This window comes from Rissa tridactyla, chromosome 23, assembly GCF_028500815.1.
Source record: "Rissa tridactyla isolate bRisTri1 chromosome 23, bRisTri1.patW.cur.20221130, whole genome shotgun sequence".
NCBI lineage: Eukaryota > Metazoa > Chordata > Aves > Charadriiformes > Laridae > Rissa > Rissa tridactyla.
The window spans coordinates 1475531-1490717 of NC_071488.1; the positions used below are offsets into that span (position 1 = coordinate 1475531).

The following is a 15187-nucleotide window of genomic DNA, read 5'->3' on the forward strand; positions in this document are numbered from 1 at the left end:
TATAAAACTTGCAGGTATGATGCCCTGAGTACACCAATGCACTCGAGTCCTGTGGGAGCTTGGTGATTTTCCATCTGCTTTGGAGGAGGGAGTTTTTCCTCTCTCCTGTGGGCAAGTCAAGTCCAGGGAACGTGAAGGGAGCAAAGGTTTTACAGCAGCATTTTAACTCTGGAATGTATTTTTGCTCTGCCCACCTGAGATGATGCAGAGCGTGTCCTGGGACACAGGTTCGAAGTGTGAGAGAGCCAGGAGGGGTTTGGGATGAGGCCTTGCACTGAGCCATAGCTCTGCCTTGTCTTGCAGCTTCACCTCCTGAACCGAAGGATGCCCTACTCCAGCCTGTGCGTCCCTTCCTGTGGGGTGGCCACCCCGGCCCCACTGGCTGACACCGCCAACGAGCCCTGCGTGCGCCAGTGCCCCGACTCCACGGTGGTGATCCAGCCCCCAGCCTCGGTGGTCACCTTCCCCGGGCCCATCCTCAGCTCCTTCCCGCAGTACAGCGTTGTTGGCTCAGCGGGAGCCCCTGGCGTTGCAGGGGGCTACGGCGGCACTTTTGGAGGCCGTGGTGGTTATGGAGGCCTTGGGGGCTATGGGGGCTATGGAGGCTACGGGCTTTCTGGGGGCTACGGAGGCTATGGGCTTTCTGGGGGCTACGGAGGCTTTGGGAGCTGCGGATATGGTGGCTGGCGCCATGGCCACAGGTACCTCAGTGGCAACTGCGGGCCCTGCTGAGCCCCACACCGTGTCTGGCCAAAGTCAAGGGAGTGCTTTGGAAAATACCCTGGCACATCGTGACATGACACCTGAAGGAAGGACATCCCTTTGGCATTGCTGATCTGCAGAACGTGGACATTTGGTGCCTGCTTGGGGCTCAACTCTCCCTCCCTCCTGCCCCACCTCAGCATCTCTCCGGGACTCGTTGCCCCGTGAAGACACAGCCCCTTGCTGGCTACCTGCTCCTGCAGCATGGCTGCTACTCGCTGTCGTTCTGCCCACTGGCAGGAGATGTGTCTGCCCTTGGCACGGGCCCTGCTCTTCTCCCAACTCTCTCCTCCCCTGGAACTGCAATAAAAGCTGTCTTGCATCGCAATGTTGAGCTTTGATTTTATTTGGTCCTTCCCCCATACCCAATACCCCAAGTGACACCACGGGCTCCCAGGAGTGTCCCAGCCAGCTCCCACCCGTGGCCTTGTTAGGAGCACGTGCGAGAGCTGCCTGGCTTCCTCCTGCCTGCCCTTGGGCATAACGTCCCTCTGCCGGAGGTTCACCCAGAGCAGGACAGTTCTCATCTCCCTCTACAAAAGCTTCTTTCTCTTTCCCTGCTCTGTCTTTCCTCCCGGCTGCACCAGGGCTGTGGGGATTGGGACACCAATGGAGCCACCCCAAGGGCAAAAGTCCAGGTCAGAGTCATTTGGGAGGCCACAGGTCGTTAAGGGAAATGGAGAGCAACCCCCAGCACCTCCCCAGCTGCCTTGTCTCCATCCTCTCCACATTCATGCATCCTTCACGCCCTTTTCCTGTTATTCCTCCATCTCCCACTGCTCCCTGGAGCACTTTTGGTCCTCTCTTCCCACACTGCTTGAGCAGAAGCTCTTCCCAGAATTCCCACCAGCAGCCTGAGGACACGCCTCTGCCCAGCAATGACAGCACAGCTTCCCACAGACCAGGGCTCTGGACCAGATTTTACTGGCGCTTTGCTTCTTCACACACCAGACAAAAAAGTAGCCCACACCGCCACATCCCCCAAAGCAAAAATCCACAGGACCGTGACAGGGTCACCAGAATGCCATTCCAGCACCGTGCCATCAGAGGATACATAGGGGACATCACATGAGCCAGGAGACAGCAGATGGCCGAGAGTCATTGCAGGGGAAGCTGGGTAGATATGGGGATGGATGACCCATCTTTTCCTGAGCTCACCAGCAGTGACCAACATGCTGCCACACTGCCCTTCCTGATGCCTCTGGCTGGAACTGTCTCTGCCCAAGACCACCTTGCAGTGCCAGGATCAAAAGATCAGCAGATACTTGGGGAAGGGAGGGACCTCAGGAGGGTGGGCAGTCCAACCTCCTGCTCAAAGAGCTTAGTCCTTCATGTCACTGGATACCCATGGCCATTTCATGTCTCTAAGAGGAAACTTGGTTGTGTCTCTCCCGCCCCTTCCCAGTGGCCTCCAAATCAAGCTAGACACAAGGGCATGGCCAGCACGTGACAGCAGTCCTCTACATGCAGTGGTTGTCTCTACATTTCCCTGGACTTACAGATGTGACCACTAACAAGCCAATAAAAGGAGGTGATGCCAGGCATGCTGGTTCTGCAGAGGATTTGGAAGAGCTGCTGCAAGACACCTGTGGCACTTCCACATGTTTGAAGTGGGCTTTGGGAGCGTATTGTGTTCATTGCTGGTGGGAGACCAGAGGAAGCTCAGTGGGATGTGCTCTACAAGACCCCGCTGGGACCATCATCTTCACCTGTAACACACTGAGCAAAGTGCCCAAAGGCTCCAAGGGCACCACCCTGGGAGATTCAAACAGCCCAGACTGAGATGCCCCGATGTTTGGGGGAAGTGAGGAAAAAGAAGGAAGGATCAAGAAATACCATGAGTCAACATTGCGACGCAAGACAGCTTTTATTGGAGTTGCAGGGGAGGAGGGAGTTGGGAGAAGAGCCGAGTCGTGGCCAGGGTCTTGCCCTGTCTTGTGGCACTAGGCAGAGCTCAACCGAGCATCAGCCATGCTGCAGGAGCAGGCACCAAGAGTGAGTCTCTGCCATAAAGGGGGCAACCACTCTTGAAAGGATCCTCGAGCAGGGCAAGAGGAAGGTAGAGCTGGGCAGCAAGCAGGTGCGAGACATCAGAGCTCTGGAGCCCAGCAATGCCAAAGGGATGTTTTTCCCTTGAGTGCCATGTTGAGATATGCCAGGGGCTTTTACGGAGCTCTCCTTCGTCTGTGGCCGGACCCAGTGTGGAGCTTAGCAAGGCCCGCAGTTGCCACTGAGGTACCTGTGGCCACGGCGCCAGCCACCATATCCGCAGCTCCCAAAGCCTCCGTAGCCCCCAGAAAGCCCGTAGCCTCCGTAGCCCCCAGAAAGCCCATAGCCTCCGTAGCCCCCAGAAAGCCCGTAGCCTCCATAGCCCCCATAGCCCCCAAGGCCTCCATAACCACCACGGCCTCCAAAAGTGCCGCCGTAGCCCCCTGCAACGCCAGGGGCTCCCGCTGAGCCAACAACGCTGTACTGCGGGAAGGAGCTGAGGATGGGCCCGGGGAAGGTGACCACCGAGGCCGGGGGCTGGATCACCACCGTGGAGTCGGGGCACTGGCGCACGCAGGGCTCGTTGGCGGTGTCAGCCAGTGGGGCCGGGGCGGCCACCCCACAGGAAGGGACGCACAGGCTGGAGCAGGGCATCCTTCGGTTCAGGAGGTGAAGCTGCAAGACAAGGCAGAGCTATGGCTCAGTGCAAGGCCTCATCCCAAACCCCTCCTGGCTCTCTCACACTTGGAACCTGTGTCCCAGGACACGCTCTGCATCATCTCAGGTGGGCAGAGCAAAAATACATTCCAGAGTTAAAATGCTGCTGTAAAACCTTTGCTCCCTTCACGTTCCCTGGACTTGACTTGCCCACAGGAGAGAGGAAAAACTCCCTCCTCCAAAGCAGATGGAAAATCACCAAGCTCCCACAGGACTCGAGTGCATTGGTGTACTCAGGGCATCATACCTGCAAGTTTTATATTTCCATCCTTTCCATAGCTCTGAAACAGTCCCATCATGTCCTAACTCTGCACTATGAAAGCGTGGTAGAACACACAGGAAAGATGCCTTGAGAAAGCCACTGCTGAGGAAGGAAAGATGCAGGTAAGACTTGGACTTACCACGATGATCAGGAGAGTCAAGCGGAGGAAGGTGGATAGAGGGCTATGAAGCCCTCAGCTCTTTTATACATGTCCCAGACTGCCCGGGGCGTCGGACAAGAGGTGGTGGCTGGAACCCCAGCTAGTCATGATATCCAGCGGACAAGCTTCCTGACACTGATTTCATGTGATGCGAGAAAATTATATGCCTCCTCACTGACACATCATTACATGAAAGACAAATTGCTGTTGTAGCTGACCTGGCATCACCAATAAACCCCGATCTGTCCCTAATCCCCCCACACTTTACTTATGTCGAAGAGTCCTGAGCATCTTGCAGAAGCGCGTTGCAATCCTGTGCACAGCCATCACGCCTGTCATTACCTCCCTTTTACAAGCTGGTAAACTGAGGCACTGGGAGGTTGGGCAAAGGAAGAAGCCATTCCACGTGCTCCGAGTGACTCCTAAATGCCCACCATCTCCCAGTGCTCATGAGGGCTGGGGGCCTTTTAGGGCAACAGGTGACAAGCATCCCTAAGCCTTGGCCATCTCCATGCCCTTGCTTGACAGGGTGTGTTTGGGGTTCCCTGATTAACAGCCATGCAAAGAAAGGGGGGCACACTTTGCTGCGTGGGGTGAAGACCCAAACATGCAGGGGCTCAACACAGACGTGGGTAGGGAGCAGTGAGATCAGACGGCAAGGCGGCGTGTGAAGGGGGACATGCACAGGGGTGCGGGAGGGCAGGAAGGGTGGGACTAGGACACTCTCAGCTTCCTTGGCCACATATCTGTGAGTGTGGTCCTCCTCAACCCATCTCCGGAGGGACTGGATTACTCAGCTGGGCACTGAGGACTGTGCCAGGAGATGCTGGCCGAGCACCCACAGAGCACCCGGCTGCACGTGGCCGCGCTCCCCGCAGCCACAGGCACGCTGGGCACCACTGACTCTGGGCGCGTGGCTGGGCTGCTGCTGGGTGTGACGTGGTTGAACACAGTAAACTTCTGCAAGATGCCCAGGACTCTTCAATGTAGGCAAAATGGGGATTAGAGAAACGTTTACATTTATGGGTGCTAGAGCAGCATCTTGTCTTACAGGTAATGGCCTATCATGGTCACTCCCATCGCCTGTTCTTTCGTCAGGGAACACTAGCATGCCATTTTCCCAATTAGAGAGCTATATAATTTTCTCACATCACATGAAATCAGTGTCAGGAAGCTTGTCCTCTGGATTTCACGATTAGCTGGGGCTTCTGCCACCGCCCCTTGGCCGATGCCCCGGGCAGCCTGGGACATGTATAAAAGAGCTGAGGGCTTCACGGCCCTCTATCCACCTTCCTCCACTTGACTCTCCTGATCAACAGGGTAAGTCCAGCTCCTGGAAGCCTCTTGGGGATCTCTCCCTGCCTCCCTTGATGCAGCCCCTTCCCCGCACCCTTGCCTAATCCCTGGCGTCTTTTCCAGGACTCCTTGCCTGCCTGAAAGATGCCCTGCGCCAGCCTGTGCATCCCTTCCTGTGGGGTGGCCGCCCCGGCCCCGCTGGCTGACACCGCCAACGAGCCCTGCGTGCGCCAGTGCCCCGACTCCACGGTGGTGATCCAGCCCCCGGCCTCGGTGGTCACCTTCCCCGGGCCCATCCTCAGCTCCTTCCCGCAGTACAGCGTTGTTGGCTCAGCGGGAGCCCCTGGCATTGCAGGGGGCTACGGCGGCACTTTTGGAGGCCGTGGTGGTTATGGAGGCCTTGGGGGCTATGGGGGCTATGGAGGCTATGGGCTTTCTGGGGGCTACGGAGGCTACGGCCTTTTTGGGGGCTACGGAGGCTACGGGCTTTCTGGGGGCTACGGAGGCTTTGGGAGCTGCGGATATGGTGGCTGGCACCGTGGCCACAGGTACCTCAGTGGCAACTGCGGGCCCTGCTGAGCCCCACGCCGTGTCTGGCCAAAGTCAAGGGAGAGCTTTGGAAAATACCCTGGCACATCATGACATGACACCTGAAGGAAGGACATCCCTTTGGCATTGCTGATCTGCAGAACGTGGACATCTGGTGCCTGCTTGGGGCTCAACTCTCCCTCCCTCCTGCCCCACCTCAGCATCTCTCCGGGACTCGTTGCCCCGTGAAGACACAGCCCCTTGCTGGCTACCTGCTCCTGCAGCATGGCTGCTACTCGCTGTCGTTCTGCCCACTGGCAGGAGATGTGTCTGCCCTTGGCACGGGCCCTGCTCTTCTCCCAACTCCCTCCTCCCCTGGAACTGCAATAAAAGCTGTCTTGCATCGCAATGTTGAGCTTTGATTTTATTTGGTCCTTCCCCCATACCCAATACCCCAAGTGACACCACGGGCTCCCAGGAGTGTCCCAGCCAGCTCCCACCCGTGGCCTTGTTAGGAGCACGTGCGAGAGCTGCCTGGCTTCCTCCTGCCTGCCCTTGGGCATAACGTCCCTCTGCCGGAGGTTCACCCAGAGCAGGACAGTTCTCATCTCCCTCTACAAAAGCTTCTTTCTCTTTCCCTGCTCTGTCTTTCCTCCCGGCTGCACCAGGGCTGTGGGGATTGGGACACCAATGGAGCCACCCCAAGGGCAAAAGTCCAGGTCAGAGTCATTTGGGAGGCCACAGGTCGTTAAGGGAAATGGAGAGCAACCCCCAGCACCTCCCCAGCTGCCTTGTCTCCATCCTCTCCACATTCATGCATCCTTCACGCCCTTTTCCTGTTATTCCTCCATCTCCCACTGCTCCCTGGAGCACTTTTGGTCCTCTCTTCCCACACTGCTTGAGCAGAAGCTCTTCCCAGAATTCCCACCAGCAGCCTGAGGACACGCCTCTGCCCAGCAATGACAGCACAGCTTCCCACAGACCAGGGCTCTGGACCAGATTTTACTGGCGCTTTGCTTCTTCACACACCAGACAAAAAAGTAGCCCACACCGCCACATCCCCCAAAGCAAAAATCCACAGGACCGTGACAGGGTCACCAGAATGCCATTCCAGCACCGTGCCATCAGAGGATACATAGGGGACATCACATGAGCCAGGAGACAGCAGATGGCCGAGAGTCATTGCAGGGGAAGCTGGGTAGATATGGGGATGGATGACCCATCTTTTCCTGAGCTCACCAGCAGTGACCAACATGCTGCCACACTGCCCTTCCTGATGCCTCTGGCTGGAACTGTCTCTGCCCAAGACCACCTTGCAGTGCCAGGATCAAAAGATCAGCAGATACTTGGGGAAGGGAGGGACCTCAGGAGGGTGGGCAGTCCAACCTCCTGCTCAAAGAGCTTAGTCCTTCATGTCACTGGATACCCATGGCCATTTCATGTCTCTAAGAGGAAACTTGGTTGTGTCTCTCCCGCCCCTTCCCAGTGGCCTCCAAATCAAGCTAGACACAAGGGCATGGCCAGCACGTGACAGCAGTCCTCTACATGCAGTGGTTGTCTCTACATTTCCCTGGACTTACAGATGTGACCACTAACAAGCCAATAAAAGGAGGTGATGCCAGGCATGCTGGTTCTGCAGAGGATTTGGAAGAGCTGCTGCAAGACACCTGTGGCACTTCCACATGTTTGAAGTGGGCTTTGGGAGCGTATTGTGTTCATTGCTGGTGGGAGACCAGAGGAAGCTCAGTGGGATGTGCTCTACAAGACCCCGCTGGGACCATCATCTTCACCTGTAACACACTGAGCAAAGTGCCCAAAGGCTCCAAGGGCACCACCCTGGGAGATTCAAACAGCCCAGACTGAGATGCCCCGATGTTTGGGGGAAGTGAGGAAAAAGAAGGAAGGATCAAGAAATACCATGAGTCAACATTGCGACGCAAGACAGCTTTTATTGGAGTTGCAGGGGAGGAGGGAGTTGGGAGAAGAGCCGAGTCGTGGCCAGGGTCTTGCCCTGTCTTGTGGCACTAGGCAGAGCTCAACCGAGCATCAGCCATGCTGCAGGAGCAGGCACCAAGAGTGAGTCTCTGCCATAAAGGGGGCAACCACTCTTGAAAGGATCCTCGAGCAGGGCAAGAGGAAGGTAGAGCTGGGCAGCAAGCAGGTGCGAGACATCAGAGCTCTGGAGCCCAGCAATGCCAAAGGGATGTTTTTCCCTTGAGTGCCATGTTGAGATATGCCAGGGGCTTTTACGGAGCTCTCCTTCGTCTGTGGCCGGACCCAGTGTGGAGCTTAGCAAGGCCCGCAGTTGCCACTGAGGTACCTGTGGCCACGGCGCCAGCCACCATATCCGCAGCTCCCAAAGCCTCCGTAGCCCCCAGAAAGCCCATAGCCTCCGTAGCCCCCAAAAAGGCCGTAGCCTCCGTAGCCCCCAGAAAGCCCGTAGCCTCCATAGCCCCCATAGCCCCCAAGGCCTCCATAACCACCACGGCCTCCAAAAGTGCCGCCGTAGCCCCCTGCAACGCCAGGGGCTCCCGCTGAGCCAACAACGCTGTACTGCGGGAAGGAGCTGAGGATGGGCCCGGGGAAGGTGACCACCGAGGCCGGGGGCTGGATCACCACCGTGGAGTCGGGGCACTGGCGCACGCAGGGCTCGTTGGCGGTGTCAGCCAGCGGGGCCGGGGCGGCCACCCCACAGGAAGGGACGCACAGGCTGGAGCAGGGCATCCTTCGGTTCAGGAGGTGAAGCTGCAAGACAAGGCAGAGCTATGGCTCAGTGCAAGGCCTCATCCCAAACCCCTCCTGGCTCTCTCACACTTGGAACCTGTGTCCCAGGACACGCTCTGCATCATCTCAGGTGGGCAGAGCAAAAATACATTCCAGAGTTAAAATGCTGCTGTAAAACCTTTGCTCCCTTCACGTTCCCTGGACTTGACTTGCCCACAGGAGAGAGGAAAAACTCCCTCCTCCAAAGCAGATGGAAAATCACCAAGCTCCCACAGGACTCGAGTGCATTGGTGTACTCAGGGCATCATACCTGCAAGTTTTATATTTCCATCCTTTCCATAGCTCTGAAACAGTCCCATCATGTCCTAACTCTGCACTATGAAAGCGTGGTAGAACACACAGGAAAGATGCCTTGAGAAAGCCACTGCTGAGGAAGGAAAGATGCAGGTAAGACTTGGACTTACCACGATGATCAGGAGAGTCAAGCGGAGGAAGGTGGATAGAGGGCTATGAAGCCCTCAGCTCTTTTATACATGTCCCAGACTGCCCGGGGCGTCGGACAAGAGGTGGTGGCTGGAACCCCAGCTAGTCATGATATCCAGCGGACAAGCTTCCTGACACTGATTTCATGTGATGCGAGAAAATTATATGCCTCCTCACTGACACATCATTACATGAAAGACAAATTGCTGTTGTAGCTGACCTGGCATCACCAATAAACCCCGATCTGTCCCTAATCCCCCCACACTTTACTTATGTCGAAGAGTCCTGAGCATCTTGCAGAAGCGCGTTGCAATCCTGTGCACAGCCATCACGCCTGTCATTACCTCCCTTTTACAAGCTGGTAAACTGAGGCACTGGGAGGTTGGGCAAAGGAAGAAGCCATTCCACGTGCTCCGAGTGACTCCTAAATGCCCACCATCTCCCAGTGCTCATGAGGGCTGGGGGCCTTTTAGGGCAACAGGTGACAAGCATCCCTAAGCCTTGGCCATCTCCATGCCCTTGCTTCACAGGGTGTGTTTGGGGTTCCCTGATTAACAGCCATGCAAAGAAAGGGGGGCACACTTTGCTGCGTGGGGTGAAGACCCAAACATGCAGGGGCTCAACACAGACGTGGGTAGGGAGCAGTGAGATCAGACGGCAAGGCGGCGTGTGAAGGGGGACATGCACAGGGGTGCGGGAGGGCAGGAAGGGTGGGACTAGGACACTCTCAGCTTCCTTGGCCACATATCTGTGAGTGTGGTCCTCCTCAACCCATCTCCGGAGGGACTGGATTACTCAGCTGGGCACTGAGGACTGTGCCAGGAGATGCTGGCCGAGCACCCACAGAGCACCCGGCTGCACGTGGCCGCGCTCCCCGCAGCCACAGGCACGCTGGGCACCACTGACTCTGGGCGCGTGGCTGGGCTGCTGCTGGGTGTGACGTGGTTGAACACAGTAAACTTCTGCAAGATGCCCAGGACTCTTCAATGTAGGCAAAATGGGGATTAGAGAAACGTTTACATTTATGGGTGCTAGAGCAGCATCTTGTCTTACAGGTAATGGCCTATCATGGTCACTCCCATCGCCTGTTCTTTCGTCAGGGAACACTAGCATGCCATTTTCCCAATTAGAGAGCTATATAATTTTCTCGCATCACATGAAATCAGTGTCAGGAAGCTTGTCCTCTGGATTTCACGATTAGCTGGGGCTTCTGCCACCGCCCCTTGGCCGATGCCCCGGGCAGCCTGGGACATGTATAAAAGAGCTGAGGGCTTCACGGCCCTCTATCCACCTTCCTCCACTTGACTCTCCTGATCAACAGGGTAAGTCCAGCTCCTGGAAGCCTCTTGGGGATCTCTCCCTGCCTCCCTTGATGCAGCCCCTTCCCCGCACCCTTGCCTAATCCCTGGCGTCTTTTCCAGGACTCCTTGCCTGCCTGAAAGATGCCCTGCGCCAGCCTGTGCATCCCTTCCTGTGGGGTGGCCGCCCCGGCCCCGCTGGCTGACACCGCCAACGAGCCCTGCGTGCGCCAGTGCCCCGACTCCACGGTGGTGATCCAGCCCCCGGCCTCGGTGGTCACCTTCCCCGGGCCCATCCTCAGCTCCTTCCCGCAGTACAGCGTTGTTGGCTCAGCGGGAGCCCCTGGCGTTGCAGGGGGCTACGGCGGCACTTTTGGAGGCCGTGGTGGTTATGGAGGCCTTGGGGGCTATAGGGGCTATGGAGGCTACGGGCTTTCTGGGGGCTACGGAGGCTATGGGCTTTCTGGGGGCTACGGAGGCTATGGGCTTTCTGGGGGCTACGGAGGCTTTGGGAGCTGCGGATATGGTGGCTGGCGCCGTGGCCACAGGTACCTCAGTGGCAACTGCGGGCCCTGCTGAGCCCCACGCCGTGTCTGGCCAAAGTCAAGGGAGAGCTTTGGAAAATACCCTGGCACATCGTGACATGACACCTGAAGGAAGGACATCCCTTTGGCATTGCTGATCTGCAGAACGTGGACATCTGGTGCCTGCTTGGGGCTCAACTCTCCCTCCCTCCTGCCCCACCTCAGCATCTCTCCGGGACTCGTTGCCCCGTGAAGACACAGCCCCTTGCTGGCTACCTGCTCCTGCAGCATGGCTGCTACTCGCTGTCGTTCTGCCCACTGGCAGGAGATGTGTCTGCCCTTGGCACGGGCCCTGCTCTTCTCCCAACTCCCTCCTCCCCTGGAACTGCAATAAAAGCTGTCTTGCATCGCAATGTTGAGCTTTGATTTTATTTGGTCCTTCCCCCATACCCGATACCCCAAGTGACACCACGGGCTCCCAGGAGTGTCCCAGCCAGCTCCCACCCGTGGCCTTGTTAGGAGCACGTGCGAGAGCTGCCTGGCTTCCTCCTGCCTGCCCTTGGGCATAACGTCCCTCTGCCGGAGGTTCACCCAGAGCAGGACAGTTCTCATCTCCCTCTACAAAAGCTTCTTTCTCTTTCCCTGCTCTGTCTTTCCTCCCGGCTGCACCAGGGCTGTGGGGATTGGGACACCAATGGAGCCACCCCAAGGGCAAAAGTCCAGGTCAGAGTCATTTGGGAGGCCACAGGTCGTTAAGGGAAATGGAGAGCAACCCCCAGCACCTCCCCAGCTGCCTTGTCTCCATCCTCTCCACATTCATGCATCCTTCACGCCCTTTTCCTGTTATTCCTCCATCTCCCACTGCTCCCTGGAGCACTTTTGGTCCTCTCTTCCCACACTGCTTGAGCAGAAGCTCTTCCCAGAATTCCCACCAGCAGCCTGAGGACACGCCTCTGCCCAGCAATGACAGCACAGCTTCCCACAGACCAGGGCTCTGGACCAGATTTTACTGGCGCTTTGCTTCTTCACACACCAGACAAAAAAGTAGCCCACACCGCCACATCCCCCAAAGCAAAAATCCACAGGACCGTGACAGGGTCACCAGAATGCCATTCCAGCACCGTGCCATCAGAGGATACATAGGGGACATCACATGAGCCAGGAGACAGCAGATGGCCGAGAGTCATTGCAGGGGAAGCTGGGTAGATATGGGGATGGATGACCCATCTTTTCCTGAGCTCACCAGCAGTGACCAACATGCTGCCACACTGCCCTTCCTGATGCCTCTGGCTGGAACTGTCTCTGCCCAAGACCACCTTGCAGTGCCAGGATCAAAAGATCAGCAGATACTTGGGGAAGGGAGGGACCTCAGGAGGGTGGGCAGTCCAACCTCCTGCTCAAAGAGCTTAGTCCTTCATGTCACTGGATACCCATGGCCATTTCATGTCTCTAAGAGGAAACTTGGTTGTGTCTCTCCCGCCCCTTCCCAGTGGCCTCCAAATCAAGCTAGACACAAGGGCATGGCCAGCACGTGACAGCAGTCCTCTACATGCAGTGGTTGTCTCTACATTTCCCTGGACTTACAGATGTGACCACTAACAAGCCAATAAAAGGAGGTGATGCCAGGCATGCTGGTTCTGCAGAGGATTTGGAAGAGCTGCTGCAAGACACCTGTGGCACTTCCACATGTTTGAAGTGGGCTTTGGGAGCGTATTGTGTTCATTGCTGGTGGGAGACCAGAGGAAGCTCAGTGGGATGTGCTCTACAAGACCCCGCTGGGACCATCATCTTCACCTGTAACACACTGAGCAAAGTGCCCAAAGGCTCCAAGGGCACCACCCTGGGAGATTCAAACAGCCCAGACTGAGATGCCCCGATGTTTGGGGGAAGTGAGGAAAAAGAAGGAAGGATCAAGAAATACCATGAGTCAACATTGCGACGCAAGACAGCTTTTATTGGAGTTGCAGGGGAGGAGGGAGTTGGGAGAAGAGCCGAGTCGTGGCCAGGGTCTTGCCCTGTCTTGTGGCACTAGGCAGAGCTCAACCGAGCATCAGCCATGCTGCAGGAGCAGGCACCAAGAGTGAGTCTCTGCCATAAAGGGGGCAACCACTCTTGAAAGGATCCTCGAGCAGGGCAAGAGGAAGGTAGAGCTGGGCAGCAAGCAGGTGCGAGACATCAGAGCTCTGGAGCCCAGCAATGCCAAAGGGATGTTTTTCCCTTGAGTGCCATGTTGAGATATGCCAGGGGCTTTTACGGAGCTCTCCTTCGTCTGTGGCCGGACCCAGTGTGGAGCTTAGCAAGGCCCGCAGTTGCCACTGAGGTACCTGTGGCCACTGCGCCAGCCACCATATCCGCAGCTCCCAAAGCCTCCGTAGCCCCCAGAAAGCCCGTAGCCTCCGTAGCCCCCAGAAAGCCCATAGCCTCCGTAGCCCCCAGAAAGCCCGTAGCCTCCATAGCCCCCATAGCCCCCAAGGCCTCCATAACCACCACGGCCTCCAAAAGTGCCGCCGTAGCCCCCTGCAACGCCAGGGGCTCCCGCTGAGCCAACAACGCTGTACTGCGGGAAGGAGCTGAGGATGGGCCCGGGGAAGGTGACCACCGAGGCCGGGGGCTGGATCACCACCGTGGAGTCGGGGCACTGGCGCACGCAGGGCTCGTTGGCGGTGTCAGCCAGTGGGGCCGGGGCGGCCACCCCACAGGAAGGGACGCACAGGCTGGAGCAGGGCATCCTTCGGTTCAGGAGGTGAAGCTGCAAGACAAGGCAGAGCTATGGCTCAGTGCAAGGCCTCATCCCAAACCCCTCCTGGCTCTCTCACACTTGGAACCTGTGTCCCAGGACACGCTCTGCATCATCTCAGGTGGGCAGAGCAAAAATACATTCCAGAGTTAAAATGCTGCTGTAAAACCTTTGCTCCCTTCACGTTCCCTGGACTTGACTTGCCCACAGGAGAGAGGAAAAACTCCCTCCTCCAAAGCAGATGGAAAATCACCAAGCTCCCACAGGACTCGAGTGCATTGGTGTACTCAGGGCATCATACCTGCAAGTTTTATATTTCCATCCTTTCCATAGCTCTGAAACAGTCCCATCATGTCCTAACTCTGCACTATGAAAGCGTGGTAGAACACACAGGAAAGATGCCTTGAGAAAGCCACTGCTGAGGAAGGAAAGATGCAGGTAAGACTTGGACTTACCACGATGATCAGGAGAGTCAAGCGGAGGAAGGTGGATAGAGGGCTATGAAGCCCTCAGCTCTTTTATACATGTCCCAGACTGCCCGGGGCGTCGGACAAGAGGTGGTGGCTGGAACCCCAGCTAGTCATGATATCCAGCGGACAAGCTTCCTGACACTGATTTCATGTGATGCGAGAAAATTATATGCCTCCTCACTGACACATCATTACATGAAAGACAAATTGCTGTTGTAGCTGACCTGGCATCACCAATAAACCCCGATCTGTCCCTAATCCCCCCACACTTTACTTATGTCGAAGAGTCCTGAGCATCTTGCAGAAGCGCGTTGCAATCCTGTGCACAGCCATCACGCCTGTCATTACCTCCCTTTTACAAGCTGGTAAACTGAGGCACTGGGAGGTTGGGCAAAGGAAGAAGCCATTCCACGTGCTCCGAGTGACTCCTAAATGCCCACCATCTCCCAGTGCTCATGAGGGCTGGGGGCCTTTTAGGGCAACAGGTGACAAGCATCCCTAAGCCTTGGCCATCTCCATGCCCTTGCTTCACAGGGTGTGTTTGGGGTTCCCTGATTAACAGCCATGCAAAGAAAGGGGGGCACACTTTGCTGCGTGGGGTGAAGACCCAAACATGCAGGGGCTCAACACAGACGTGGGTAGGGAGCAGTGAGATCAGACGGCAAGGCGGCGTGTGAAGGGGGACATGCACAGGGGTGCGGGAGGGCAGGAAGGGTGGGACTAGGACACTCTCAGCTTCCTTGGCCACATATCTGTGAGTGTGGTCCTCCTCAACCCATCTCCGGAGGGACTGGATTACTCAGCTGGGCACTGAGGACTGTGCCAGGAGATGCTGGCCGAGCACCCACAGAGCACCCGGCTGCACGTGGCCGCGCTCCCCGCAGCCACAGGCACGCTGGGCACCACTGACTCTGGGCGCGTGGCTGGGCTGCTGCTGGGTGTGACGTGGTTGAACACAGTAAACTTCTGCAAGATGCCCAGGACTCTTCAATGTAGGCAAAATGGGGATTAGAGAAACGTTTACATTTATGGGTGCTAGAGCAGCATCTTGTCTTACAGGTAATGGCCTATCATGGTCACTCCCATCGCCTGTTCTTTCGTCAGGGAACACTAGCATGCCATTTTCCCAATTAGAGAGCTATATAATTTTCTCGCATCACATGAAATCAGTGTCAGGAAGCTTGTCCTCTGGATTTCACGATTAGCTGGGGCTTCTGCCACCGCCCCTTGGCCGATG

General features: G+C 56.8%; 6 protein-coding genes across 6 annotated transcripts; 3 read left to right on the top strand and 3 right to left on the bottom strand.

The window, feature by feature from the left end:
* The first annotated feature begins 324 nt into the window (after window positions 1–324).
* Window positions 325–732, top strand: LOC128900982 (claw keratin-like). The gene has a single exon (XM_054182690.1). The coding sequence runs from the start codon at window positions 325–327 to the stop codon at window positions 730–732; it is 408 nt and encodes a 135-aa protein (XP_054038665.1).
* Window positions 733–2970: 2238 nt separating this feature from the next.
* On the bottom strand, window positions 2971–3405 carry LOC128900971 (claw keratin-like). Its single transcript, XM_054182674.1, has one exon. The coding sequence runs from the start codon at window positions 3403–3405 to the stop codon at window positions 2971–2973; it is 435 nt and encodes a 144-aa protein (XP_054038649.1).
* A 1925-nt stretch (window positions 3406–5330) lies between these two features.
* On the top strand, window positions 5331–5765 carry LOC128900977 (claw keratin-like). The gene has a single exon (XM_054182679.1). The coding sequence runs from the start codon at window positions 5331–5333 to the stop codon at window positions 5763–5765; it is 435 nt and encodes a 144-aa protein (XP_054038654.1).
* A 2238-nt stretch (window positions 5766–8003) lies between these two features.
* LOC128900974 (claw keratin-like) lies at window positions 8004–8438 on the bottom strand. Its single transcript, XM_054182677.1, has one exon. It carries the CDS (start codon window positions 8436–8438, stop codon window positions 8004–8006), a length of 435 nt encoding a protein of 144 aa, XP_054038652.1.
* Window positions 8439–10363: 1925 nt separating this feature from the next.
* Window positions 10364–10798, top strand: LOC128900979 (claw keratin-like). The gene has a single exon (XM_054182683.1). The coding sequence runs from the start codon at window positions 10364–10366 to the stop codon at window positions 10796–10798; it is 435 nt and encodes a 144-aa protein (XP_054038658.1).
* A 2238-nt stretch (window positions 10799–13036) lies between these two features.
* LOC128900972 (claw keratin-like) lies at window positions 13037–13471 on the bottom strand. Its single transcript, XM_054182675.1, has one exon. The coding sequence runs from the start codon at window positions 13469–13471 to the stop codon at window positions 13037–13039; it is 435 nt and encodes a 144-aa protein (XP_054038650.1).
* Window positions 13472–15187: the final 1716 nt, after the last annotated feature.

Bases quoted from the DNA above. Each gene is read 5' to 3' on its own strand.
- LOC128900982 (XM_054182690.1), top strand. From the start codon at position 325: ATGCCCTACTCCAGCCTGTGCGTCCCTTCCTGTGGGGTGGCCACCCCG.
- LOC128900971 (XM_054182674.1), bottom strand. From the start codon at position 3,405: ATGCCCTGCTCCAGCCTGTGCGTCCCTTCCTGTGGGGTGGCCGCCCCG.
- LOC128900977 (XM_054182679.1), top strand. From the start codon at position 5,331: ATGCCCTGCGCCAGCCTGTGCATCCCTTCCTGTGGGGTGGCCGCCCCG.
- LOC128900974 (XM_054182677.1), bottom strand. From the start codon at position 8,438: ATGCCCTGCTCCAGCCTGTGCGTCCCTTCCTGTGGGGTGGCCGCCCCG.
- LOC128900979 (XM_054182683.1), top strand. From the start codon at position 10,364: ATGCCCTGCGCCAGCCTGTGCATCCCTTCCTGTGGGGTGGCCGCCCCG.
- LOC128900972 (XM_054182675.1), bottom strand. From the start codon at position 13,471: ATGCCCTGCTCCAGCCTGTGCGTCCCTTCCTGTGGGGTGGCCGCCCCG.